This window comes from Taudactylus pleione, unplaced genomic scaffold (genome assembly GCF_031769625.1).
Source record: "Taudactylus pleione unplaced genomic scaffold, aTauple2 ptg000230l, whole genome shotgun sequence".
Classification (NCBI taxonomy): domain Eukaryota; kingdom Metazoa; phylum Chordata; class Amphibia; order Anura; family Myobatrachidae; genus Taudactylus; species Taudactylus pleione.
The window spans coordinates 8318446-8345527 of NW_028284632.1; the positions used below are offsets into that span (position 1 = coordinate 8318446).

At 46.5% G+C, this 27082-nt stretch overlaps 2 protein-coding genes across 3 annotated transcripts; one reads left to right on the forward strand and one right to left on the reverse strand.

The window, feature by feature from the left end:
* Window positions 1-388: 388 nt before the first annotated feature.
* CYB5RL (cytochrome b5 reductase like) lies at window positions 389-19962 on the reverse strand. 2 transcript variants are annotated; one of them, XM_088479321.1, is made up of 7 exons: window positions 19737-19962; window positions 11166-11345; window positions 7724-7872; window positions 5668-5755; window positions 4743-4847; window positions 2708-2911; window positions 389-652 (listed from the first exon to the last, which is right to left on the reverse strand). In XM_088479321.1, the coding sequence occupies exons 2-7, from the start codon at window positions 11340-11342 to the stop codon at window positions 449-451; spliced, it is 927 nt and encodes a 308-aa protein (XP_088335447.1). In that variant the 5' UTR covers window positions 11343-11345; window positions 19737-19962; the 3' UTR covers window positions 389-448. The 2 variants fall into 2 exon arrangements, with proteins under 2 accessions (XP_088335447.1, XP_088335448.1); XM_088479322.1 differs by lacking the exon at window positions 19737-19962 and adding an exon at window positions 19678-19698.
* MRPL37 (mitochondrial ribosomal protein L37) lies at window positions 18511-27082 on the forward strand. Its single transcript, XM_088479320.1, has 8 exons — window positions 18511-18651; window positions 19744-20086; window positions 21652-21835; window positions 23445-23560; window positions 24879-25064; window positions 25542-25696; window positions 26457-26660; window positions 26954-27082. The coding sequence occupies exons 2-8, from the start codon at window positions 19759-19761 to the stop codon at window positions 27029-27031; spliced, it is 1251 nt and encodes a 416-aa protein (XP_088335446.1). The 5' UTR covers window positions 18511-18651; window positions 19744-19758; the 3' UTR covers window positions 27032-27082.

Below are 27082 nucleotides of genomic sequence, written 5' to 3' on the forward strand. Positions count from 1 at the left end.
GAAGCTGCCACCATATTGCGTCTGAGGTGACATAAAACATCAGACATAGATTCCAGTGGAACAGAGCAACCAAATGATGTGTAATTATGAACAAAATGCGTCTCTCAGACATGGGGGCGATGATTGTGTTGCAGAGTTATACAAAAAAAATCTGTAATGATATGTACAGTCCCATAAACCGCTATCCACAGACAAACCACCGGCATGTGAGTCCCACTTCTATGATCATATAGGTCTATTTACTAAGCCTTGAATGGAGATAAAGTGAATGGAGATAAAGTACCAGCCAATCAGCTCCTAAATGCCATGTCACAGGCTGTGTTTGAAAAATGACAGTTAGGAGCTGGTTGGTTGGTGCTTTATCCCTGTTCACTTTATCTCCATCCAAGGCTTAGTATATAGAATCCTTAGTCACAATATCACTTTTCTTTACGTCTTTTAAAGTCAGTTAAAAGGAAAAGATAGACGGGTGGTCCTGCCCCTGCTGTCTTAGCATGTCTGCCATGTCCTCAGTGAATGATGCAGAACCGCAGAGGAGTATATAGGGTTTCCGCCTGCACGTCTCCAACGCCATTGTCAGGAATGCGGAGTCTATTCTTCCAAGCTTTGAGTTCTCCCTATAGCTCAAGGGCAGGTTTTCTAGTGACTGCTCCTGTAGAACCCAAATACGTTGGACAACAAATAGGACATAAATAGCAGTATGGATGGAACATGAAATAAACAATGCAGGGAATGGTGCACCTGGCTAAACAAGGGAATAATAAAAAAATGAAAACATGATTACATAAACCAATAATAGAAAGAAAATAACTTGTTTGCTGGCTTCTTTCAAATGTAACATGTTGATAGTCCTAGTCTGAGAACTGTAGTAAGGGATTCAGCTGCTAACCATGTAAACCAGGGGTGGGGAACCTCAGGCCCGGGGGCCGTATAAGGCCCCCGGAATCATTTGGTCTGGCCCTCAGAGCTTTATTCTGCTAGCCTCATCTGGCTAGCAGGGTGCCTAGAATGGCACACTGCAGCCAGAATCTATGCAGCAGTGCTGCCTGGAGCATTCTTAGGAAGCTTCAGACGGTCACACCGCTGCCCTTACAGCTCCGCTCTGGGCATTGCTGTAATCACCAGCGATTGTGGCCCCGCCCCCATGTGACATCACACGGAGGGGTCGTGGCCTGCACCGGCCCCACAAATAATATTTTATAAATCAAAATGGCCCTCAGCAGAAAAAAGGTTCTCCACCCCTGATCTAAGCTATGGAGCCAGGGCAAACGCTGCCTGCGATATATAGGTCAGGATGTGTTTCTCATTATACATTGTTTTACAGCTCTCTCTTTAGCTCCTCCATGATGACTGCATCCCATCTACAGTTTAAAAACACCTCTCACATTCATTCCTCTCCCAGTAGTCTACAGGACTGGTCCATGCGGTAATCACATATCGTTTAGACAATGTTAGCACCCTTTTCTGTGGGGGAGTGGATTAACAGAAAGAAAGACAGTAAAAAAAGGTCGACAGTGCCTAGATAGACACCAGATGTTAGACAGTCAATAGGTCATATTCTGACTCAATAACCAGGCTGTAAGTGTAAGGCCCCCGAGATAATTCCACTGTGTATATCTGTATCGAACCAGTACTTACACCAATAGACTTTGTCAGACAGTGTCAACTCAACTAGTAAGGCACGTATGAAGAATCCAGATGAGGGTTTATTTCAAGCTGATATTCTTGTAATTATGCACAAAATAGTAGGTGAAAAGATGATAATTTGCCAGAACTCAACAAGAAGCAACTGAAAGCTAAAATGGCAGACACACACTGAGCTAGACAGGAAGAAAGGAGGGCTAATGATATCAGATCCTAGCTACAGAGATTCAGGAAGGACACATTTAACAAGATGCAAAGCCTTGCAATAGTAATATGGCAATAACTAAACAGCATATGAAACATATATATCGTGGGACATGACAGGTCGACAGGGACAAAAGGTGGACATGTAAGAAGGTCGACATGTACAAATGGTTGACAGGGTCAAAAGGTCAACACAAAAAAATATGTCCCTGTCGACCTATTGACTGTCTAACATCTGGTGTCTATCTAGACATTGTCGACCTTTTTACTGTCTATCTATAGTCAGGAACCCCTTCTGTGGTGTCCCACATAACAACTGGCTTTACATCATATGTTTACATTTCAACATTCACTTTTCCTTCTGCTCCTCAAGTGCTAATCTGTTAGTGTTCTTATACTACAATGTCCTCCCTTATCTTCGTGCACTCTCCCATGTGGATACCTCTACTCTGCTCATATATATTTCTCTCTGTTGACTTTTAGTGGTTATGTCTCAAGAATTTCTCTTGTGCTGCACCTATTCTCTGGAACTGTCTCCCTCACGCCCCCAGACACTCCAAGCCTTTAAATAGCTCCCTTAATAATCATTAAACAAATACTGTATATACCCTGAACAAACAACATGCTTTACATACCTAATTTGTTAGAAGTGTACCACCATGATTCACAATACACTCTTGCTAACCTCTCCCATTTCAGGTCTGTAAGGACACTGATTCCTACTGTGTTTGTTCAATCATTACATTTACTTTATTGTCTTAATACTCAGTATGTACTACTACTACCTGTACTATGTCTGTAACCTAGTTTATAGGCAAATGATGTGTATGCCAAAATTCCTGGCGAACAGAGTACTCACCTGACTGAGGACATAAAAAGTCCTGACATTCCAGTATCTGGCCTGTTCCTTTAGAAAACCCTTCATATAAATATTTTTAAAAGTCTGAGTGCAAACGATCAGGGTTATGAAGGTTTCGTCATCTTCATTGTCTGTCACATGGGTCAGGATGGGCAGCATTGGAGCTATTCCCGTTCCTGAGCACAGCATAAGTAGCTCGCCATACTAAGAGAGAGAAGAGAAGCTTAATCCACAGTACTGTATTCCATATCAACCTATTACTTGCCCCTTACACCTCCAGTTTTGAAGTGGGTGAGAACAGAATAACCGTTAGCCAATTGGATAATCTGAATGCACACAGCAATGCAGAGTATTTCAGGAGCTGCATCTTGACGATCGTGTTGGAGGCAGTAACCTATCCAATCATTTATGTGATTATGTTAGTGAGCAGCATTAATGAGATGTGAGGAGCAGGGATCCCCGGCAGCACAAAGTATTGATGTGAGGCTCCTGTCACAATGATGCAGGAAGGTGCACTGCCATATGAAATAGTGCTCATACACATTACTGTAGCTGGGTTGTCAGCCATGTAACGTCACAAAAATCACCAATACAAAACGTTTTATTACCATCTACCTCTCAAGGCCCCTACACACTGAACGATATTGCTGCCGATTTGTCACTCCGATGCGTCGGAATCGGGCAAATCATTAGCAATATCGTGTAGTGTGTATGCACTGCATCGTGTAGTACGCGCTCCCATGGGTCGTCAGCCGCATCGACTGATCTTTTGCACATGCGGGAAGATCAGGCGATGCGGCTGACGATCCCATGCAGCGCTAGGCGGCGTGGGCCGGCATACTGGGCGGTCGGGCATCGGATCGTCCAGTGTGTCTGGACCGTCCGATATGTCGGCCCGTCAGCGCAGGGATCGTGGGCCGCATCGCTTGCTACACAATCGTTAAGTGTGTACCCAGCTTCATTGTTTTCCTAATGGTGCAAAACATTACAGCACAGGTTAGTTCCAGAGAAAGTCATCAATATTTAAAACCTCATGCAACAAATGATGTAAACTTGCAACGTTTGACAGGGAGGGAGTTTTTTTAATGTCCATAAATTTGGAGAAAATATCCAATAAAGTGAGTCATCTGCAGAGCTGTGCCAGAGATGATTTCATTGTGTGATAGTCATGATGTCCCCTCACTCTACTGATTCATTTAAGACATTTTAAGGGATAGTGTATGCAAATGTAGGCACAGACCTGTTTTACTGACAGTTTAAAAACTGAACTATGGGTGATTGCCTTAAAAAAAAAAAAAAGCAGCGAGGAACCACATTTACAGTGGTAAGTAACTAAGGGCCTGATTCAGAGCCGCTCGCTCGCGCTGTGCGTTCGCAAACAGCCCGATGTTCTGTGTACGCGCATGCTTCGTTCTGCCATGCGTGTACACACTGCGATCGCAACCCTCTCGCTCGCCCAGCAAAGGCAGCCCAGAGTAATGAGTGACAGGAGAGGCCATTTGTGGGCTGTAACAGGGGCAGGACACTAATAATGGAGGGCTGGAGATGCGAACGCAGGCGTGCCTGAGTGTTTCAATGCCGTTTAAGAGGCGTGCATAATTAACAGGCAGCGTCATAGTACATGTCACTTGCCTTTTTTTTTTACACTGATTTCCTCGCAATGCTTGTGGTAGGGTAAAGCAACCGCAAGCACTGCGTTCACATCCGATGGTGCTCGATGTACCAATGTTTTAATACACTTCCTGGAGATGACGTGTTGCTGGTGGGCGGCTCTGCCTGTGCGATTGGGCGTACGCTCAGACAAAGTGACCGCTCGCTAAGACATGGTGGGCGTGCTTATGCCTTGGCAAGCGTTCGCTTCCCGTGGCATCACTTTGACAAATTTGCATACGCATCCAGCGAGCGTATGCAGATAGCGACCGGGTCTGAATCAGGCCCTAAGTCTTATTGGTGAAGAATAGACACCTATAATATTAGTACGTCTGCAACAGTCCCCAGGACCCATACATATTACATAATATGTAATAAATCTGACCTTGTTGGGTTTGTATGAGAAGCCACCAAAGGGTCCCCTCCATGCCATAGACTCTCCTGGTCTCCAGCATTTAATATTTTGCGACATCAAACCGTGCTCATAAATCTGCAATAATAAAGCCATAGATACATATACTGTTTTGCAAACTGCTAAACCAGGGCTATCCAGAGTCTGGTGCCTACAAAACTTCTCAGACTTCCAGCTTCTCTCACAAGAATTCTATGACAGTATTTTTTATAAGATAAAAAAACAAAAAACTGGATTCTCCACTTTTTTTGTATCCATACCCGCTCCTCCCAATATAACTGGCAAATCAATATTATTTCATTTTACGCTGCATTAAAGCATTTAAAGACATGATTATTTTCCACTGCAGCAAATAGTGCTCCCAAGACAGGTCAGACCACAGGCACTAGAACGTATTTACGTGCACATGCTGAATCTGACAAAGATGTGTTCAGCATAAACACAAGTAAATGCCTATACTTACAGGACACAATGTTAGAGAATGTGGTTTTACATTGTTAGTACTGAATGCTAAAGTCACACTACACTATTTGTACACAATATAATAATGTGCGTCAGAGAATAAGGATTAGCTGGAGGGATAATACACCAATAGCCAATCACATGCGGCTATGCTAGTGCCGCTGATAGTATTCATCATCGTATTGTTGTACCAGCTCTCCAGCATCATCTGCAAGAGATAGGGATTCTATAAGGCGCATCTGTGCATGTCTACTTGTGTCACGATTATGTGAGCACACACTCACTGTGCTGCCCGACTCTACAAGTGTAAGGAGACATAAGTCAGTGGTGCACTTCAATATGATATGCACTGCACATCTTACACAATCAAATGATGTACATCCTACTCTAATCGGGGCCCATTGCCTACACTAACTAAAGATGAAAATAGATTTACCTTTATTAAAACTTCAAAGTAGCCCGTCACATCTATAGCACTAATGGGGGTGTAAGCTCTTTGAATCTCCAATCCATTTACTGTTCCCCTATGAAAACAACACAAATGTCAATCCTATAAGAACAAACATGCAAGGTAAATAAATGTAATACGCAGCAAATTTGTGGGACATCTCACCTCTCAGTGTCCTAAATGTGTGCACCCCCGGGGAACGTTTTGGTATGTTATCTGGGCACGCCATACTATTAGCAAGTTTTGGTGGAAGGAAGTGTTGTAGCTTCCATGGGGGGTGTCTTGGGGTCTACTGGGTTCTTAAATAAAGAGCTTCTCGATAAACCAACCAGGCAATATGTATTAGCTGGCTTAAAATTGGCCAAGGTATGTATCGCCAGGGCTTGGATGGCACCCGTGGGTCCTTGTTTCTCAGAATGGATGGCTCTGGTTAATGTTCTTGTTAGTGATTACAAATATGTCTATCTGGGTAGAAATGCCATGGTGACATTTGAACGTATATGTGGTAGAAGCAGCAGCAGCGCGGCCCTGGTAGCCGCCGCCGCTGCTGCTGCTAAATAGCCGGGCCGCCAGCGGGACACCCTCCCACTGTGGCTCCGGCACAGCAGTGATCACATAGTGATCACTGGCTGAGTAGAAGCAGCAGCGGCGGCTCTGGTAGCCACCGCTGTGCTACGGGTCCGGGCCGCCAGCGGGACACCCTCCCGCTACAGCTCCGGCAGTGATCACTGGCCGTGTATAGACAGCAGTGGCGCTGTTCTAGGTATCCGGGCCACTCCCTCCAGCCTCAGCTGCTCCTCCTCCCCCATAATGCCCACTTTTATAAGGGGGCTGGCCATAATAAAATTATATATATATATATATATATATATATATATATATACACACACACATACATACTGCATACAAGAAGCGGCAGCACTCGTCAAAAATATAATCGAAAAGAATGGGTCTCAGACCATCAGTAACGATTCGTAACGAATCGTTACTGATGGTCTGAGACCCATTCTTTTGATTATATTTTTGACGAGTGCCGCCGCTTCTTGTATTCTGTATTGATTTAATTGCGCGGAGGGCACCACCAGTATACCTGTTGTGGAAGAGTGCCAAGCCTGTGCTATATATATATATATATATATATATATATATATATATATATATATATATATGTTCGATAGATATCGCAGAGCCTTTGTTTAGGGTTGTCAACCAACCATCGATGGTTTGCACATATCGATGGTCTGTCTGAAAACAAGTGGTATGCCATTGCTGGTGGACATCAATGTTGCACCATCGATGGTAGCCATCAATCGATGTTTAGGAAACATCGACAATTGTGGTCTACACAGATCTTGCCCAATCGCTAAACAATTGATGGCTTCTAACGATGGTTGAACCATCAATGGTACAGCTGTCAATGGCCATCAATACAGTATAACATAAAAATTGCTATTTTTATGGTATACTGGGTTTTAAAAAAGAAAAAAAAAATTCAAATAAAATAGTGATGGATAAGTTTAAAATTATGTTCTTGACCTAATTCAATCATAAAAGAAACTGACAATTTTGGAGTGGTTTTTGGAAAAAGAATTCGTCAGTTAAGTGGTTAAAGCAGCATGTAAAAATGAGGATTATTTTTAACATAAATATCCATGGCAGGCTATTAGATGTATCTTAGTAATTACCATTTATTATCCTTGGTTTGTTTCATAATGCTGCTATTAAGGATTTATAATTCAGAACAGTGTGATGACTATAATGTGAACCACAGTCACATGGCCCTTCCTCCCCCCTCTACCTTCACATGACATGCTTGGAGCTGCGAGTCTGTGTGTGTTACTGGCAGCCATACATACATGCACTCCAGAGAGATTTTGAAAAAGAGGTAATGATTTGTATTAGGACAGATTACATAACTTGCTATTTAAATAATAAAAAAAGAAAACTATGTGGAATTGCAGTTTTAAAGCAGTAAGCGATGGTCAGTGGCCTTTACTGACTGAGATAAGCCTCCTTGTATACTATTGGGAAGGGCACTTTGTACCTTAGCACTAGGTGCTGTCCCAACTTCAGTCCTAAACCGGCCCCAAATGGGAGCTGAAATCTGTAGCGGTTGGTGTCATCTGTCTCTTGTTCCACCAAGCAGAGCGTAAACTCAGTGAATGTTTCTGAACTCAGCAGCAAGTTATGGTCCTGTGGGACAAAATCACAAGTTGTGCAATAGAATTATTAGCTGTAAGTGGAAGGATCAAAGCTTACTCTCATAAGATGCCCATCCTGAAGGACTGTGTTATTTGCTATTCAGTGCAACAATGAACAATTTATATTATATAATGTCTTCTTTTGTTTCCTAATTAAACAGTTAAAATAAATAATAAGAACAGAGGGCCTGATTCAGAGCCGAACGCTCTGGCCAGAGCGCTCGCTCTGAATCAGGGCCCTCCTCCCTCAACTTGGAGCAGCCTCATGGACGCTCGCATAGCTGTTGGTTACCACCCACAGCTATAGCGAGCGTCCATGATGATGGTCGCGATGGTCAAGACCATCGCGACCATCGGGCTTGCGACGAGACCCTGCGTTAGGGTCTCGCTGCCGCAAGCCCTGGAGTGATTTTGGCTCTATCAGAGCCAAAATCACTCCCACTGACATCACGAGTGATGTCAGTGGGGCCGGACTCAGACGCTAGGCGTTACCATGGAAACGCCTCCGTCTGGCAGCCACGCCCCCGGCACGCCCACCAAAGAGGGCGTGCTGTCACTCACCATCGACAGCACGCCCCCTTTGGTGCGAGACCCCGAGCGACGGATTCCTCGTCGCTCGCCGGGTCTCGCGCCTGCGCACGACGGAGCTCCCTCCGTCGTGCGCATGCGCACTTCGGCACCATCGACCCGCTGGCGAGCGTCCTGCACTCGCGAGTGGGTCCGAATCAGGCCCAGAGTAGGGTTCTAGAATTCCAGATATAGGGGCTGATTCTGATTTGTCAGCATCTTCTGCCAGCCGTACATCTGCGACTCTATGCCAATGATGCTTCAAAGCGTTTCCTGGTGTATGCCCGTATGTGCCAGGAATGAGACGTCCACTGTCAGCGTCTGTAGACTCTGAAATACAGATTGGTGCATTTTTAGACGCACCATCGGTCACATCATCGAAACGTGCACCAACTCTACAGCAGGCGTAGTTTCTCCGTACGAGTATAACCTCCTATGTGAGCGGTTGAGCTTCTGGGCACGTAGCCGCTTTCAGCGAGATGCCCATAAGATGGACCGTCTGGGTGTAACCGCTAAGCCACCTTCCTGTCACCACCCAGGAATGACCAATACATTATCAAAACATTTCTGAGACTGTGCATCACCCGTGCGCCTCATTTGCAAACTTCAACTCTGTGCGCGCGCTATCTGGACACCTGCGCAGTGCGACTTAAAAAAATAGCTCCACTCATCCAACATTGCCTCTGGTTCCGACTCAGATTCGGGCCCATAACGTACTCCAAGGGGTATATTTACTAAAGTGCAGGTTTGTAGAAGTGGAGATGTTGCCCATAGCAATCAGATTCTACTTGTGTATTTATCTAGCACCATCTAGAAGACAATAGGTAGAATCTGATTGGTTACTATGGGCAACATCTCCAGTTCTAAAAACCCTCACTTTAGTAAATGTACCCCCAACAGTCCATGATTTTCAGTTTTTTAGGAGTTCACTCTGGGATAACTTACAAGTGTGATAGTTATTGACAAAGCCAAATAGATTACATCACCCTGTCAGCTCCAACTAATTATTTAATGAATATCCCAACAATGCTAATGACTTATTGCTACATGGAATGAGTGAGCACTGTATTGGAAATGAAATAGCCAATATTCCTAGCAAATTAATAGACAGAGGGCCTGATTCTGACCCGCTCACGAGCGCTCGCAAGCGGGTCGATGGTGCCCTAGTGCGCATGCACACGACGGAGGGAGCTCCGTCTTGCGCATGCGCGAGTCCCGGCTAGCGACGGGGAAGCCGTCGCTCCGGGTCTTGCACCAAAGGGGGCGTGCTGTCGATGGTGAGTGACATGGGAACGCCTACCGTCTGGGTCCGGCCCCACTGACATCACTAGTGATGTCAGGGGAGTGATTTTGACTCTGATAGAGCCAAAATCACTCCAGGGCTTGCGGTCACCGAGACCCTACCGCAGGGTCTCGTCGCAAGCCCGATGGTCGCGATGGTCTTGACCATCATCATGGACGCTCGCATAAGCTGTGGGTGGTCACCCACAGCTATGCGAGCGGCCAGGAGGCCGCTCCAAGTTTAGGTAGGAGGGCCCCGATTCAGAGCGAGCGATCTGGTCAGAGTGTCCGGCTCTGAATCAGGCCCAGAGTTCTCATTAGCATTGGATGTAGCCCACAGGATGACAGACTCTGCTGCTTGTTGGTGAATTGTACACTTTAAAAAGAAACTGTCACATCTGGGATAATTACCTGTTTCCATACTGACTATTGCAGTGGAGTTTTCCTATGATCCCTTTGCTCAGGTGAGAGCTTGAAGGCCAGACGGGAAACAAGTGCCAGGAAACCTGATTAAAAATACCCTTATACCCCTTTTACACCAGAGCTAAAACCTGGGTTATTGCAGGGTTAACCTGGGTTGCTTCTGGGTGTAAGAGGGAACAGGGTTGGATTCCTGAGTCGAGTGACCCGGCAATCCAACCCAGGTAACTTGCAGGGTCTAACACGGGAACAACCTGTGAAACCCGGCAGTGTAAACGGCGCGATCCGGGTCACGATGACTCGGATCGTGTCGCATGCCTGCCGGTTGGCCAGCTTCAGTGGCGCTTGGAGATGGCTTCATTTCCAAGCATCCACTTCAACGCCGGAAGAGCCGGGTCTATCGGCTCCGGTGTGAACGGCGCTGACGCGGGAATATCCTGGGTTGGCGCCGGGGAAGATCCGGGTCCCTGTTCCAACCTCCGATTCAGACCCGGAATTTAGGTATAAAAGCGGTATTATAGAGGAGTCTCCTAATCAAGAGATTTGTTCCCATTCCGGATTATGTGACCTCACACAAAGACTTTGTATACTTAAGTGGTCATTACACCGCATTTACTTCGTATACCAGCTAAAAGTCTTGTTCTCTTAATTATTATGATTATTAATTGAAATATATATTTCCGATTATTACTATAGATACTTCCAGTGCCAACTAGGTCATTCATTTGGCATCATGTGTTCTGCATTACCCTTACTCCCAGGATCTGCCTCGCTTCAGCTTCCCACCCTCATTAGCTCTGCAGTAGGCTGCTGCCCAGGAGTGGGTATAATGCAGGATGCTGACTGACTTTGAGAGTCCCCACATTTTTATGCAGCGCTCTATCCCGAGCAAAAGGAACATAGAAAAACTCCTTACACAATATACAATAGAATACATTTGTCTCTATGTAAACAACATATGATCACAGGTTCTCTAATGTTTACTATGTTCTATGAACCCATGCTCAGTATTATTACCTCTACTTTGACTTTGGTTAGGAGGTTCGGATCTCTCCTCTCTTTAGCTTTCTTCCACAATTCCAACTCAGCTTCGTAGAGATCATACACACAGGGCGAACAACCACTTCCACAGCACTGGGCAGGCGTGGGTTCCACTGGCCTCAGTGACAGCCAGTCAGTGTCATGGTCACACATACTCTGGAGAATAAAACTTAGTGTGAAGCTTCCACTATAGAACACTGAGAAGTCTAAGAAGGAGTGTGGTATCACCTAAACTAGAGTGTTGCTACTCCCTTACCAAGACGTGGAACTGTAGGCCTCCGCAACAGGGAGCGAGCTCAGACCCTGAACATGGGGTCTCAACTGAGAACGATTTATATATTTCGTTGGCTGTGTAAAACCAAACCATCATTACAGTGGCGTAAATTCATCCCAGACGCAAGTTATAATTTGGTGCCCTCCCCCGTCACAGCCGCTGACAATGTAATGTAGCAATTTGCATGCAGACAGGCTATATATCAGTGGTCGGGGAACAGGGGTAAATTACCCCACATGGGGTAAAAATTTAATTCCTGGGGGTAATGGATGGACAGCCGGGCATGTATATGAATCATTCTATAATATAGGATGATTCATATGCATGCCCGGCTGTGCCGCAGGGAGGCTCTAAGCCGGACGCCTGGTGAGATGTTATTACCAGCGGGCGCCCGGCTCCTTCCCTGCAGCGCCACGTTAGCCGGAGGCTGGTGTTCTCTTCTGAACTCCAGCTTCCAGCTCTCTCCATGCGTACTATGGGAGAGACGTCATGACGTCTGTCCCATAGTTCCGAGGAGCAGCCGGGCGGACAGGACGGCGGCAGATGCAGGAGCGGGGATTAAGGTAAGTGTTTTTTTGTTGTTGTACAAGCGGCACTACAGGGGCATTATATAGGGGCACTACTACAGGGGCATTATATGGGGGCACTACTACAGGGGCATAACTACAGGGCACTATATGGGGGCACTACTACAGGGGCATTATATGGAGAAACTACTGCAGGGGCATTATATGGAGGCACTACTGCAGGGGCATTATATGAAGGCACTACTGCAGGGGCATTATATGGGGGCACTACTGCAGGGGCACTATATGGGGACAATACTACAGGGGCACTATATGGGGACACTACTACAGGGACACTACTACAGGGGCACTATATGGGGGCATACCTACAAGGGCACTATATGGGGGCATAACTACAGGGGCACTATATGGGGACACTACTACAGGGGCACTCTATGGGGGCACTACTACAGGGGAATAACTATGGGGGCACTACATGGGGGCACTACTATATGATTTCCTTCCTTTCAAATCAAGGGGGTAACATCGGCGTATCTAAATATATTTTGGGGTAAAAGGTAAAAAAGTTCCCTAGATAGATGAAAGCAGCAGCTGATGGTCTGACATGGAGCTCTCTACTAGTGTATGGTGGCTTCTCAGGTGCTGGGAATGGGTTCCATGTATTGGGCGGCCGTGACGGTGTACTCCGGGTACATAGTTACAGCCCTACGTGGGATGAATATGTTGCGGACAATGGAAGAGGTGCCCCTTCAGTGCTGGTGCCCGGCAGCGGGCGCCTACATTGTCTCCCATAGTTCTGCCCCTGCATCATTAGACAAATCAGAACCACTGGTTTCTGGAAAAATTCCTCTGATTTTCAGAAATCCCAAATCACTATTTTAGTAATCACTGCTACAATCATCTCCTGGTCAAACCAGCCTGTGACATCTCACCATGCTCAGATGTAAACCCGAGCAAAATTCCAGTAGGGTCTTTTGTCCGTCAGTCTGACTGAATATTCTTTTATTTTTGTAACAATTAAGTCTCCCAGTTAATGAATATAAAATAAATATTAATACGTATACTTCAGGCGCAGTGATGGGTACTGTGCCAGGAATAGAGAAAAAAAAGTGTCCAAATATTTAGTATGAGTATAATTTTTGATGGGCAAATCCTGCACCCTTTATTATTGTAAGGGGTGGTACATATGCACTGAATAGTGTATTGCAGCTTGAGCTTGTGGCAATCATAATAACGAGAAGAGGTTAAGGTTAGGCTGCAGGGACGGAATTATGGAAAGTTTATGTTAAAGCTGTGTGAAGGGGAAAGGTTACATAAGGCTGTCGGGAAGGGATAAGTACAGTATTCTACAAAGGAAGCCTAGTTATGTATTCAATGTTTTGGCCCATTTAAAAAGAGTGGCAGTAACCATGGCAGACGTGGTGGCTTTAAAAGGCCACAGGTGTATTTTTGCTTAAGTAGATCTCTGCGTAGCCCACAATTGCGCTGATTCACCCTCTATTAACATGACTACATGATAGCGCCCCATTGAAATCCAGTTATACCTAGGGGGGAATTTACAAAGCAGCGGCTTCTGTAAGCCGCTGCTTCCTGACGGGTTGCGGGCCTATATTTAAAACGACACCCGCAGTCAGTGTAAAGCCCGGCGTGCTTAACTCTGACTCTGAGTGCCATTTAAAATACTCACTTGCAACCTGCTGGGAAGCAGCGGCTTTCAGAAGCCGCCGCTTGGTAAATTCTCCCCAAAGTGTAGAAGCAATTGAAATGCACATGAATGCACACTAGTACTTACATGCGCTTAGTTTTGGAGCATACAGATACACTCCCTTTTTGTCTTGCAAGTTTGTCAAATAGAAACTCATTGGACTGAGGGCCTGATTCAGAGCCGGACGCTCTGAACAGAGCGCTCGCTCTGAATCAGGGCCCTCCTACCTAAAAATGGAACGGCCTCATGGACGCTCGCATAGCTGTGGGTTACCACCCACAGCTATAGCGTGTGTCCATGATAATGGTCGCGATGGTCAAGACCATCGCGACCATCGGGCTTGCGACGAGACCCTGCGGTAGGGTCTCGTGGCTGCAAGCCCAGGAGTCATTTTGGCTCTATCAGAGCCAAAATCACTCCCACTCCCGGACCCAGATGGTAGGCGTTCCCATGGGAACGCCTCCGTCTGGCAGCCACGCCCCCCGCACGCCCACCAAAGGGGGCGTGCTGTCACTCACCATCGACAGCACGCCCCCTTTGGTGCGAGACCCCGAGCGACGGCTACCCCGTCGCTCGCCAGGTCTTGCGCACGACGGAGCTCTCTCCGTCGTGCGCATGCGCATTTGGGGACCATCGACCCGCTTGCGAGCGTCCTGCGTGCGCGAGCGGGTCTGAATGAGACCCTGAGTCAAATATCGGTTCACTTGCTGTGGAAGAGGGATTAAGGACTAAAATGTGCTTAATTTCCCCTTAAACACAGTGACAGATTAAAGGCACACATCCACTAGACCAGTGGTCTCCAACCTGTAGCTCGCGAAATACCGGTAGCCCGCGGGCTTAATTTTGGTAGCTCACCTAGCTGCAGTACTGCCGAGACGACTAGGAGGAAGTGACCTCTGACATCCCCCGTGGCATCGACACCATTGGTGGAGCCACAGGAAAGCACGTCAGGTGTTTGCTGCAGCTTCTACAGCAATCACCTGACATGCTTCCCCGAGGTTCCACCCACATCGTCTACGCTACGGCGGAGGAAGTGCCTCCCGCCCAAAATCACACAGCAGCTCTACCTATATCTTTTGCTCCTCTACTGCACGTACCTCCTTGCAGCCAGTAATTAACAGCAAAATGTGCCTGTGCTTTAATTTTATTTACAAACTACAACAATATCACTGTTATAATTAAACGCATTTTTATTTTCTATGAAACTTTTTTTTTAAATTTTCATTATATTACCTTCAATTGTTCGATTATTAGCAAGATTTTTTTTTTCTACAATTTTAGTAGCTCTTCAGGTTCATATTTCTAAAGTAGCTCACACCTCAATTAACGTCAGAGACCACTGCACTAGACGACTAAATTGAGCGATTGAACGATAACGATATCGTTCAATCGTTCGCATATCGTTTAGAAAAATGTCTAAAACGACCAGCGATGCACGCTCCTGCTGGTCGTTTAGACATCTATCATCGGGAAAACATGCTGGACAACCTGACGATAACGTCAGGTTCAGCATGTTAGGAGATGATGGATGAGCCTACACTGCACGACTGATAATTCAGTGCAGGCTCATCACAGACTGACAAACGACTGCACGATTACAATGTCGTAATCGTGCAGTCGTTTTGATATCTTTTAGTGGACGTGTGCCTTAGATGTTAGACGATGGGAATGGAGGACTGTAATGAGGGGTACACAGCCGACCTAGAAATCGATTTGGTAAGCATACACACGTACCAATAGGCCGTTCCATATGTCTGGCCAGATGACATCGTTCACAGATATATAATGTGTGCACATGAACCGATGCACTGAACGATATATGATTCATTGGCTGTATGAACGATATATTGTAGTGTGTGTACCCATTATAAGGTTAGAATAAAAAGTGGGATTTAACTGCAGAGTGGCAGCCTCTTCCACATTGGAGTAATTGCTCATTGATTACCCACAACCCTTTTACATGGGCACTAATGTGGTATGCGTAAAATTAGAAACCATAACAGTATGACTAAATAGAAACATTTTTCCTCACAACCCCATACATTTAAAAAATCCTCAAACTATACTTATATTCAAAATACAATCAAAATCCACTAGTAAAAGAATGATTTTTTTTACGCCAGCAGGTAATGGGCTTAGGGCCTGATCCAGCAAGGATCGCGACTGCAAAGTTGCAGGCAGGTATATTAGTGTGTAGTGCGCGCAGGCTATAGATATATGATGTATGCACACAGGCAGCTTTGCAATTCCATCCTTGCTATTATACAAATGCAGCAGGAGGTGTATGACACTCCCTGCTGCATTTGCAGTCCCAGCACTGCGACGGAGGTCGCAGGCTGGGATCACCATTGTGACCATCTGTAGTCGCGATGGTGGACGGTGCCGGGCCTCTGGCCAGCTGAGTATGCCTCGGATTACTCAGATTGGCCGGCTTGCGAGCCCAGGACACTGCGTTGATCAACGCAGATCCTGGGCTGGCCACTCCTGGAAAACGGGGCAGACACCTGTTTCTGTGAAAGGTGGCTGACCCCGCACCGCCCCTTAAATGCATCTGGTTGTCAATCATTCAGAGGCATCAAAGGTCTGCCTGCGACTACGCAGGACCCATTCTGCACACTCGCAGAATGGGTCCTGTGCACGTGCAGATTCCCAATAATCGGTGATCTGCCATCAGGGCCTTAGTTTACTGTGGCAATTACCCACTGAAGTAATTTCATTCTTAACACAACCCGGCCAATAAAAAAATTCCTACCAGTTACCTCGATCTGTACCTCCCCTCTTCCATACAGCATCATTTTATATTTTCAACAAATCAGGAAATATTGTCCACGAAGGTGTAAATTAAGACAAAGATCGAAAAACACCCCAAAATTAAAGACCAACAAAATAATACAATGCATTGTGCTTTCCCTTGAACAGTATGTTCCAAAATGTAAAATGTCTATCCAGGATTGACGGACTTTTTTCAAAGAAAAAACACAACTCTATAGTAAAAGACAAAGTAAATTTTTGAAAGAGAAAAAAAAAAAAACACAATAGCAAACATACCCAGACCTATACACTACAAGTCAGGGGAAGAACTATGGGAGACAATGGAGGTGCCTGCAGCCTGGCGCCAGCACTGAAGGGGCACCTCCTCCATTGCCCATATTATATTCACCCCACTTTGGGCTGTAAATGTGTACCTGGAGTGTACCGTCATGGCCGCCCAATACATGGCACCCCTTCTCAAAGCCCTCACATCAGTTGGTTTTCTCCTCCATCAGGGGTATCAGGAGGGCTCCCCACCCCATATCAGTTGGCTTTGGCCTCCATCAGGACTTTGAGCCTCATGCTAATTGCACTATACAGGTCACTATCTTATCTGTGACTAACGCATAGCTGTATACACCCGAAAAAGGGGGGGATATGCTGCAAATTTACTTTAGTAAATAAGCCTAATAGAAACAAATTCACATATTCTATATTAGTGTTTTTGTACAGATAGATAGATAGATAGATAGATAGATAGATAGATAGATAGATAGATAGATAGATATGCACCATATTTATTTTCCCTATTTTTTTAGGGGGGGGCACCAAATTATAATTTGCTTCCAGGCGTCTGGGATGAACTTAAGCCACTGCTACAAGTGCAATATGCTGCAACCTGAATTTTATTCTGCAGTCTGAATTACTGTTCTGCAGCAATATGCAACAAAAACATACTGGGCCTGATTTGGAGTTGCACACATCTGTGCATTTGGCCTGATTTGGAAAACGTGGATATTTTGATAATAGAATACTAAAGATACTATACGCACGTCGTCAGGAGTACGCATCATGCCGCCCACTTCTTTTCCATCCCCAGACGTCATCTTTAGTAGTGTTCATTCTAGCACACTGCACCTGTCACAACCTGTACAGTTCCTCTTACCTGCCTGGGGTGTAGCTATCTGTTCTGGTGCTTCTAGAGAGCTCAGCAGATGCAACATACTGCTGAGATACAGACCAGAGTGTGCTAGAAGCACCAGAGCAGAGAGCAGCACCCCAAGCAGGAAAGAGGAACTGCACGGGTTGTGACAGGGTGCTAGAACACTATTTCGTATCGACTCTTACACCTAACCCATGCTGGGTGCAAGAGACCTGTCTGAAATAGGCTTCCTCTTGGTATACAGACTAATCAGAATAGGATGCAACTCATTGCATATCCAAGAGATGGTTCTCTGCCTTGTGCCCACTTAGTTGCCACCCAGAAATACCCATTTCACATATGGAGTGAAATGGCCGAGACCTGTCCTACTCAAAATTGCCCAGAGATACGCAAAGATGCCTATGTTTGGTGAGTATAAAACCTAGATGCAGCCGCATACGGCGCAAATCAGGCACACGGTGGGTAGGTGGCATAGTTAGTACTTCAGTAAATTTGATAAAACCGTATGTACTCAAGTATCCTTAAAACCTGGACTGTTAAGGTGCCTTAGAGCCAGTGGCGTAATTATGGAGGGTGCGGTTGCTATGGGGCCCGGCGGCTTAAGGGGCCCGGCGGCCCAGCGATCGCACCCCCTACACTTTCCATATGCCGGGCGCCCGCTGAGATTGTGTTACCAGCGGACGCCCGACTCCCACTCAAACCCCCGGCGGCAGCCGGAGGACGGAGCTCACTCCGTCTTCCGGGTCCCGCAATGTACTATGGGAGTGACGTCATGACGTCACTCCCATAGTGCCGAGGAGCGGACGCCGGGGACGGAGCTCAGGAATGAGCTCCGTCTTCCGGGTCCCGCAGTGCACTATGGGAGTGACGTCATGACGTCACTCCCATAGTGCCGAGGAGCGGACGCCGGGGACGGAGCTCAGGAATGAGCTCCGTCTTCCGGGTCCCGCAGTGCACTATGGGAGTGACGTCATGACGTCACTCTCATAGCGCCGAGGAGCGGGCGACGGGGCGGTCGGCGGCTTCACAGGAGCGGGGATAAGGTAAGGTTTTTTTTTGTTTGTTTTGTGTGTGCGCCCGCGCGCGTGGGGGGAAGTTACTGGGATCTCACTACTGCTGGCATTACAGAGGGCTCACTACAGGGGGCTCACTATTGGGGGAAGCTACAGGGGGTCACTACTGGGGGCAGCTACAGGGGGTCGCTACTGGGGGCAGCTACAGGGGCTCATTACAGGGGGCTCACTACTGGGGGCAACTACAGAGGGCTCACTACTGGGGGAAGCTACAGGGGGCAGCTACAGGGGGTCACTACAGGGGTCTCACTACTAGGGGCAGCTACAGGGGCTCACTACTGGGGGCAGCTACAGGGGGTCACTACTGGGGGCAGCTACAGGGGGTCACTACTGGGGGCAGCTACAGGGGGTCACTACTGGGGGCAGCTACAGGAGGTCACTACTGGGGGCAGCTACAGGAGGTCACTACAGGGGGCTCACTACTGGGGGCAGCTACACAGGGCTCACTACTGGGGGCATTACAGGGGGCTCACTACTGGGGGCAACTACAGGGGGCTCACTACTGGGGGCACTGCGTAAGGGGCACCATTACAGTGGGCATTGCATAAGGGGCACCATTACAGTGGGCATTTAATGTTTTAGGGGAACTACTGTGGTTATTGTGTAAGACCTAAGTTAGGAGGGGCCCCTTAAAAATGTTGCTATGGGGCCCAAAAAGTTCTAGTTACGCCCCTGCTTAGAGCAGTTTGGGAACCTCTCCATTACATAATTAGGGGACTGTGAGGGGGAAAAAAAAGTGTAAGTTCCACTGAAGTATAAATAAAGGAATGTACCATGGGCAATGGGCATAGACATCACTGCACTCACTGTATCAGACATGATAGTATAGGGGGAATTAGGGTGGAGGGAGCAGAAATGGCTGTAATAGGGTCATGCTGGAGGCTCTGATCACTGTGACTGGAAGAACTAATACAGAGTTACCCCGTGTACAGTGACCCTGTGCCCGGGTGGGTGCTCCCAGCCAGCTGCATACAGTGTAAACTGTAAAGTACTCACACACTGGGAATTATCATCCAATGGTCGCCGGAGAGTGAAGTTGATAATATATTACTTACCCATCAGCCACAGCGCGGCAAGATGGCGGCGGCCATGCTCGTCCATCCCGTACCCGGTGTGTTATGTGTCGGTAGGAGCGGGCTCCGGTGTCTCAGTGTGTCCACCGGTCGCTGCAGGAGACAGCAGGCACCGCCCCGGGAGAGGAAGGAGCCCCTGGAGATCCCGGGCTTGGAGCGCATCACGTACGCGGATCGCTGCTACCATGTGCCCTGGCTGGCGCGGCCCCAGTTCCCGAAATTTAGGGTGGACTGGAACCCGCAGTATTACCACTCGCCGCCTGCAGAGGAGATGCCGCTGTACAAGGAAGAGCTGTCCTACGTCTTCAACCCCAAATGCCGGCTGCACGGAGGTAGCCGGAAAGGGGGGAGAGGGGTGTATTATACGTGTGCAGTGTTACCTCGGTGTGTGGTAACCTCTGACAGGTCACCGTAAACCCCCCCGTGACCTCTCAGTGTACCACCACCTCCCCCCCCCCCTAGCTGTGACATGTCATGATAACCACCACAAGGACAGGTCATTGTTGCTCCCCTCCTCAGTGACTGGTCATTTTACCAACCCCCGTTGCTGTGACATGTCATGATAACCACCACAGTCACAGGTCATTGTAACCAACTATCTCCCCCCCCCCAACAACAAAGCAGTGACAGGTCATCATTCTACCCTCCCAACCACTCAACCCCCTCCCCCCACAGTGACAGGACATCATTGTAGCCCATCCCCCCACAGTGACAGGTCATGTAACCCCCCCTTTTTAAAAGTGACAGATCATTGTAATCTCCCCCACTCTCCTCCTCCAGAGACTTGTTTCCTCCCCACCCCAAGTGATACCCTGACAGGTCATTGTAAACCTTCCCCCTACTCTTAAGTGACAAGTTATTGTAACCTCCCCCACCCCCTTCTCCTGCCAAGTGAGAGGTCATTATAACTCCTCGCAAGTGAGAGGTCATTATAACTCCTCGCAAGTGAGAGGTCAATGTGAATCCCCTAAGTACACACCAAAGTGACAGGATGGGGGTCTGCAATGATCTAAGTGACAGGTCATTGTAAGTCCCCCATCCCCCACTTAAGTGACAGGTCATTCTATGCCCCCCATACAGAGAGACTGCCTGCTCATTGTAGACATGACCCCCCCTCTCCAAGTGATTGGCCAATTGCAGGACCCCCCCCAGTGAACGGCCATTGTAACCCCCCCATTGTAGGTCCCCCTGAAGTGACCTGTCATTGTAGACCCCTTTCTCAAAGTGACAGTTCTGTGTCAACCCCATGCCAAGTGATAGTTTATTGTAAATAGCCCCCTCTTTGTTTTTTATATGTTGTTATATTGTATTGTTCAATTGGAAAAACATTTTCAATGAAAAAAATTTTCAATTTAAAAAAAAATACCCCCCTCTCAAGTGACAGGTCGTTGTAGTTTCCCAATTCCTTTTGTATTCTTGTGAGGTGCTGCATACACACGGTCGGATTTTCTTAAAGATATTAACGATTGTAAAAATCGTTCAATCGTTCATATTGTTGACATGTTGGGCATGCATCGTCCAACGATGCGCCTGTCCGCATGTCCGATAACGATATCTAACATCGACTGTTTGCAGTAAGATTTGGACGATTTCATTCATTTTAAATAGTCAGAAATCGTTCAAATCGTTGATGAAATCATTCGTTATTGTTCAACGAAATCGATGATCTGACAAATCTGACCGTGTGTATGCACCATTACAGTCTGATTCTTGCAGTGTCATATTTGCAGATATTTGTGTTTTACATTTACCATATGTTAGTAACGTAGATGTGGTGGAAATCTCTTGCAGAGCAGCATAAGCCTTTTGTCTTGTATAATTACAAGTAACAGTAAGTGCTCCGATATAGAATGGTCTGTTGTGCCCTCTGTGTACAGCTATGCCTCTCTACGTTCAGGTGTAAAGCAGGCACTTTGGCTGACAAAGACCAAGCTAATCGAGGGCTTACCACAGAGGATACTGAACATATGTGAAGACCCAACCTATACGTTGCCAAATCATGAAGAGCTGGTGAAGAATGTCATTTATAATTCCTGCTTATGGAGCACCACTGAAGAACAGCGTGAGAGAGAAGAGTACTGGTAAGTGCGAGAACCCCATCAAGGTGAATTCATCTGAAGGAGCTGACTGAGAATATAATGTGTGTGTCACTCTCAGCGCTATATTATTCAAGATAATGTTTTGGGAATCATGGTGTGTGCAGGGCCACTATGTTTGTACTGGGGAGTATCTAGATCACATTGTATGAGAACTGTTTTAATATACTGGAGTAGCCGGGCCCTAGAGACAAAGTTCAGTTAAAGGACCAGTGGCCCTGATTCAGAGCCAGACGCTCTGACAGAGCGCTCTGTCTGAATCAGGGCTTTTTTTTTTTTTTTTTAATGGAGCGGCCTCCTGGCCGCTCGCATTGCTGTGGGTAGCGAGCGGCTAATGCGAGCGGCCAGGATGATGGTCGCGATGGTCAAGACCATCGCGACCATCGGGCTTGCGACGAGACCCTTGTGGTAGGGTCTCATGGCCGCAAGCCCCAGAGAGCTTTCGGCTCAAACAGAGCAGAAAGCTCTCCCACTGACATCACTTGTAATGTCAGTGGGGCCGCCACCAGAGACGGTAGGCGTTCTCATGGGAACGCCTCCGTCTAGGCAGCCACCCTCCCCGGCCCGCCCACCAAAGGGGTCGTGCTGTCACTCAACGTCGACAGCACACCCCCTTTGATGCGAGACCCGGAGCGACGGATTGCCCATCGCTATCCTGGTCTTGCGCATGACAGAGCCGCCTCCATCGTGCGCATGCGATCTGGGCCACCATCGACCCGGTTGCGAGCGCTCAGCGCTTGCGACCGGGTCTGAGTCAGGCCCAGTGTGTCTTACCACCGGCCCCCCCCCCCCCCCCTTCCCATTTAGTGTTATCCTGGAGATTTAATAGTTCTCCACAATATAGAGATACCTGCATCAGCCTTAGATCACTCAGGCATAGCACCCCCCAGTGTCCACATTGTTATAGAAGGTGTCATGCCTTTTGTGTGCGACATTATCTAACATCTTCAGACCGCAGTTGCTTTAAGCTGGGTACACCCCTTACAGATATATCTGCAGATGATAGTTGTTCATCATAGGTCTGCACGTGGGTCCCAATGACCAGGGGGCGTGTGGCACACCCCCCCCCCCCCTCTCCACGCATCCCCTGCTTCTAGTGTACGGGCGGTTGTTTGACACAGCACGATAACCCAATATATCTGCAGACATTGGGTGATGCACAGCTGTCTCGGTATGTCTGTGAACGACGTTGTTCCATATATCTGCCAGTGTGTACCCAGCATTAGTTATATTAGCTCTTTGCTGCAGTATTTTTTATTTTTTTTCTGCATATTGTTACATTAAAGCAGCGTTTTTCAACCACTGTGCCGCGGTTGTCAAGAGTGCCGTGGCCGTGCCAGTCAGCTCAGCGCACTTGTACTGTAGTGTGTTTTAGTCCTGAGGAGGCCAATGCAGTGAGTTGTTTTTTTTTTTTTTATTCCTGTGGAGACCATTGTATGTGTATCTTTTAATGTGGGAGCCAATCTGTTTTTTTTTTCTTTGGTCACGCACGCCGTATCTCCGGATAGTGTGCCTTGGCAATTTGAAAATCTTGTGTAGTGTGCCTCAGGTTGAAAATCACTTAAAGTATGTTTGTCTCTCTCTCACCTGGAAGTCCAAAGCTGCTGCATGGATTACTGCACTTGTGCCGGGTACAGAGCCCTAAGTATCCGGCCTTTTCCCAGAGAAGCTTTGTAGAGAATTGGCGGTTGGCAACTTTTTGGCGAAAGGGTAAGCTCCATCTTTTAACACTCCACCACAATATATTACAGTACTGCCGAGCATTATAGTTACTTTATTAGTATTAGATCATTTTTTGTTTTACACTATGTTTTCCTGGTGGCAAGAATTGCCTCCCCAACTGTCTCAGTTTTTATGTACTCAAGAATATGCACCTATCAACTTTCACTGAAAGTGTTTCCATGATGATGAGCATTGAACGGTCCATAGAGGCCAAACACACCTTGATAGGAGGGTTACCGCCTATAACCCGAATCTACATCTCACAGTAATAAAAACCTTCAAGTAATGGAATGTTCATATTTTATTTTTATTTTTTTTACTAGATGGTTTTACTAAAGTGCGGGTTTTAGAAGTGGAGTTGTTGCCCATAGCAACCAATCAGATTATATCTATTATCTTCTAGTGCATACTGGAATGTGTAGTTCCACTGCAGCTGGATGACTCAAGTTTGACACCACTATTCTAGGTTCTAGTGCTAGAATAGGTAGAATCTGATTGGTTGCTATGGGCAACAACTCCACTACTATAAAAACTTACACTTTAGTAAATATACCCCCCAAGGTCTACACAAGTATTCCACACAACCAAAAAAAAGAATAAAGCGTTAAATCCTTCCAAGGAATTCTGGATAATATGCAAATTGCTTCTTGTTTGCCAACCAATGATCCAGAACCACAGGATTTGTAGCCTGGATGCAACCAGAGATGAAGTGCCGAATTCAGACTTGTATGGAAACCTGATGGTTTGCTTACCAGTATGATGGTGGGGGTCCTGTGCAGAACGGGTCTTGCGAGATCGCTTGCAGTGTCCCCTAAGCCACAGCCTGTCTGTTTGGGGGCGGGCCAGAAGGCTGCAGATTATATTGGCCTCGGCTACAGTACTTAGACAGACTACTGTTCTCGCAAGAGGGTTGATGGCGGCGTCCTCGGACGCAGCAGATCACACAAGCATGCAGGAGGCGTCTATTTGCACAAGACGCCTACTGCTGCATTAGTGTAGTTGTATACCCGCTTACAACTATGAATCAAGCCCGTAGTCCTTAATCCAATCTAAAAACAACTTTTCCATAATTGATTGGCCTGCATCTCGGAGACTTTCAGCTTTAGTCCAGTGTAAAGTGCGTTGAGGCTTTTAGTCCCTAGGACAACCTCAGAATAGGAAATGTACATTTTGCCTGTGAAGTGCCTTGCTAACATGGGGCGTGGTGCCCAAATGTGTCTATTGTTATCCCTGAGTCGGCATACTTGGGGTACTTGGTACATGGGGCTTCAGAAATACAGGCCTAGATATTGTATTTGTTTTGCAGATTCTACACTTTATCACACGAGAGGAACGAACGGTTTACTGATGAGTACCAAAGCCCCGTTAGAACCACTGGCCTCCGCCAGTGAGATTCAGGCTACAGAACAGCACACCCTGGCGTCCTTGTATCCATTATCACCTGCTATTGATTTACAGGAAGTGAATGTATATGAGGAACGGAACGATCTAGGTATGTGGTTTTTTTTCATGTATCTATTAATGAATGAATATCTTACCGCCTTTGTCACACATATAAAGGAAAACTTCCACATCGGGGGAATCTTGTCATTCTAGTTTACAAACGGTATTATCATTGTAAATGTTGTTAGTGAATTTTATTTGTCTTGCTTTATGGCTGGTTGACATTATTTCCACTGCTGTATAGAGAGAAAACCTGGTCATGTGCTTTCTATAGACAGTAGTTGTACCAGTGACCTCTATAGGCTAAAACAAGGTACAGCATCCAAAAAAAAAGTCATACTTGGCAATACAGAAATGTGATAATTGTATCAATGTGCTAAGTTCAGATTTCATATTACACAGCATCTCTAAAAATTTAATTTTGATGTCGCCATCCAAATAAAAAAGTTACTTATTAGTACGATTATTCTTAAAATTTTAATTTTTTTCTTTTTTTTTAATGTATAATTTGGTTTTGTTTCTACAGGTTTTAAAGCTGAGTTCCCATTCTCCCACCCACACACTTTATATCTCATGGAGCCCTGCAGCACCAGAGCGAAATTCCTTCCAGACCAGCTAAGGGCCAAAATGATTATGTTGGCCTTCAGTAGCGCTTTGGCTAAAGCAAAGACCCTCTATGGAGTAAGTTCTTCATTGTGCTGTCAGCATTCGTCCTGCATATTTTATATCAGATTACCATTTTGCAGCTGGTGTACAATTATTGTCCTGAGTATTGTGCCGGGATGTACTAAGGTTGCAGTGACCATTCCGCCAGTCATCGCAACCTTACTAATCACATATATGATTAGTATTGCAAAGGACAGCTCTTGCGATAAGAGCTGCCCTTTGCGAAGCTGCCGACGCCGGGTGACGGGGTCTCCGTGGGACCCCGCCCCCTCCGAGCCCCGGGAGCTTCCTGCTGGTCACCTGTGCATCGGGCTCTTCCTCCTCCTCCCTGCACCTGGAAGAAGATTAGGAGGAGGCGGAGGACCCAGCAGAAGCAAGGAACGGCATCCATGCCGAGAAGGCGAGTGGGGGCCAGCGCTGGGCAGCGGCGAAGCGTCGGGTGTGATAAGAAGGCCATAGGGTAACGCCAGGTTTTCTGGTGTTACCCTCCACACCGAAAAAAGGGTGGCTGGGGCTTAGTACATATGGAAATGCAGTAAGAACCCCAAAAACTGTGTTTTTACCGCATTTTTCTTTTAGTACATCCCGGCCTTGGTACCAGCTTTTGGGGTCCTTCAGCTGACGTGGAATTGTAAATCTGTTGCTCTGACTTGAACACCCACATAAGCTGATGGGGTCCCTGGATGCCGAAGTCTGTTATTGTTACACACATGTTCTGGGGCTAAATGTGCGTGTTTTTTTTTTTTTTTTCTATCTTTAATTATTCCATTTTTAGGAGGATGCAAAAGTCTTGCCGCAACCAATCGTGGTACAAAGTGTTTCGACTGATGGGCAGCTGTTCCATTTCATGGTGCTGCAGCTCAATACTTTGGACTTAGAATCTAACGATGGTGTTAAAAATATTGTCTGGATGGATGGAGACCAACCACTGTATGATACAATCGCACCTAAAGCAAAAATTAAGAGGAAAGTGGTTTTGGTAAGTTAGTGCGGGTGGAGTTGCCTGAACTGTATAGCCTGCTGCCTACGACCAGGTCCAAAATGTTATCTTGCATTTACTAACAGATTCAATTCACTAAAGCTAGGCAGGGGGTAGCCGTTAGGAAGCGGGCACAATGGGTCTAACTTGTGTATATATTCTTTAAAGAACGGAACGTGGATATATCCTTCACACTTGTATAAACCACAGCCAATACAGTTCCTGTTTTTATGTGTTATGTTTGTACGTAATTATATATCTTAACACCGTTTTTATGTTTTTTCTAATATCAGGTACCTGCTGGACTTGCTGGTTTCAAGCCAGAAACATTTGTGAAGTTTTGGGCAATGTACCTGAATGGAGCCATCTGAATTTATATGTGTATATACCATTTATGGAATAAAGAAGAATTATTTATATAA

Bases quoted from the DNA above. Each gene is read 5' to 3' on its own strand.
- CYB5RL (XM_088479321.1), bottom strand. From the start codon at position 11,342: ATGTGTGACCATGACACTGACTGGCTGTCACTGAGGCCAGTGGAACCC. The intron at 4,848-5,667 runs GTAAATCTATTT...TTATTATTGCAG, and splicing joins ACTTTGAAGTTTTAATAAAG to ATTTATGAGCACGGTTTGAT. The intron at 2,912-4,742 runs GTCAGATTTATT...TCTCTCTCTTAG, and splicing joins TCTCATACAAACCCAACAAG to TATGGCGAGCTACTTATGCT.
- MRPL37 (XM_088479320.1), top strand. From the start codon at position 19,759: ATGGCGGCGGCCATGCTCGTCCATCCCGTACCCGGTGTGTTATGTGTC. The intron at 21,836-23,444 runs GTAAGTGCGAGA...CTCACCTGGAAG, and splicing joins CGTGAGAGAGAAGAGTACTG to TCCAAAGCTGCTGCATGGAT. The intron at 23,561-24,878 runs GTAAGCTCCATC...TTTGTTTTGCAG, and splicing joins GGCAACTTTTTGGCGAAAGG to ATTCTACACTTTATCACACG.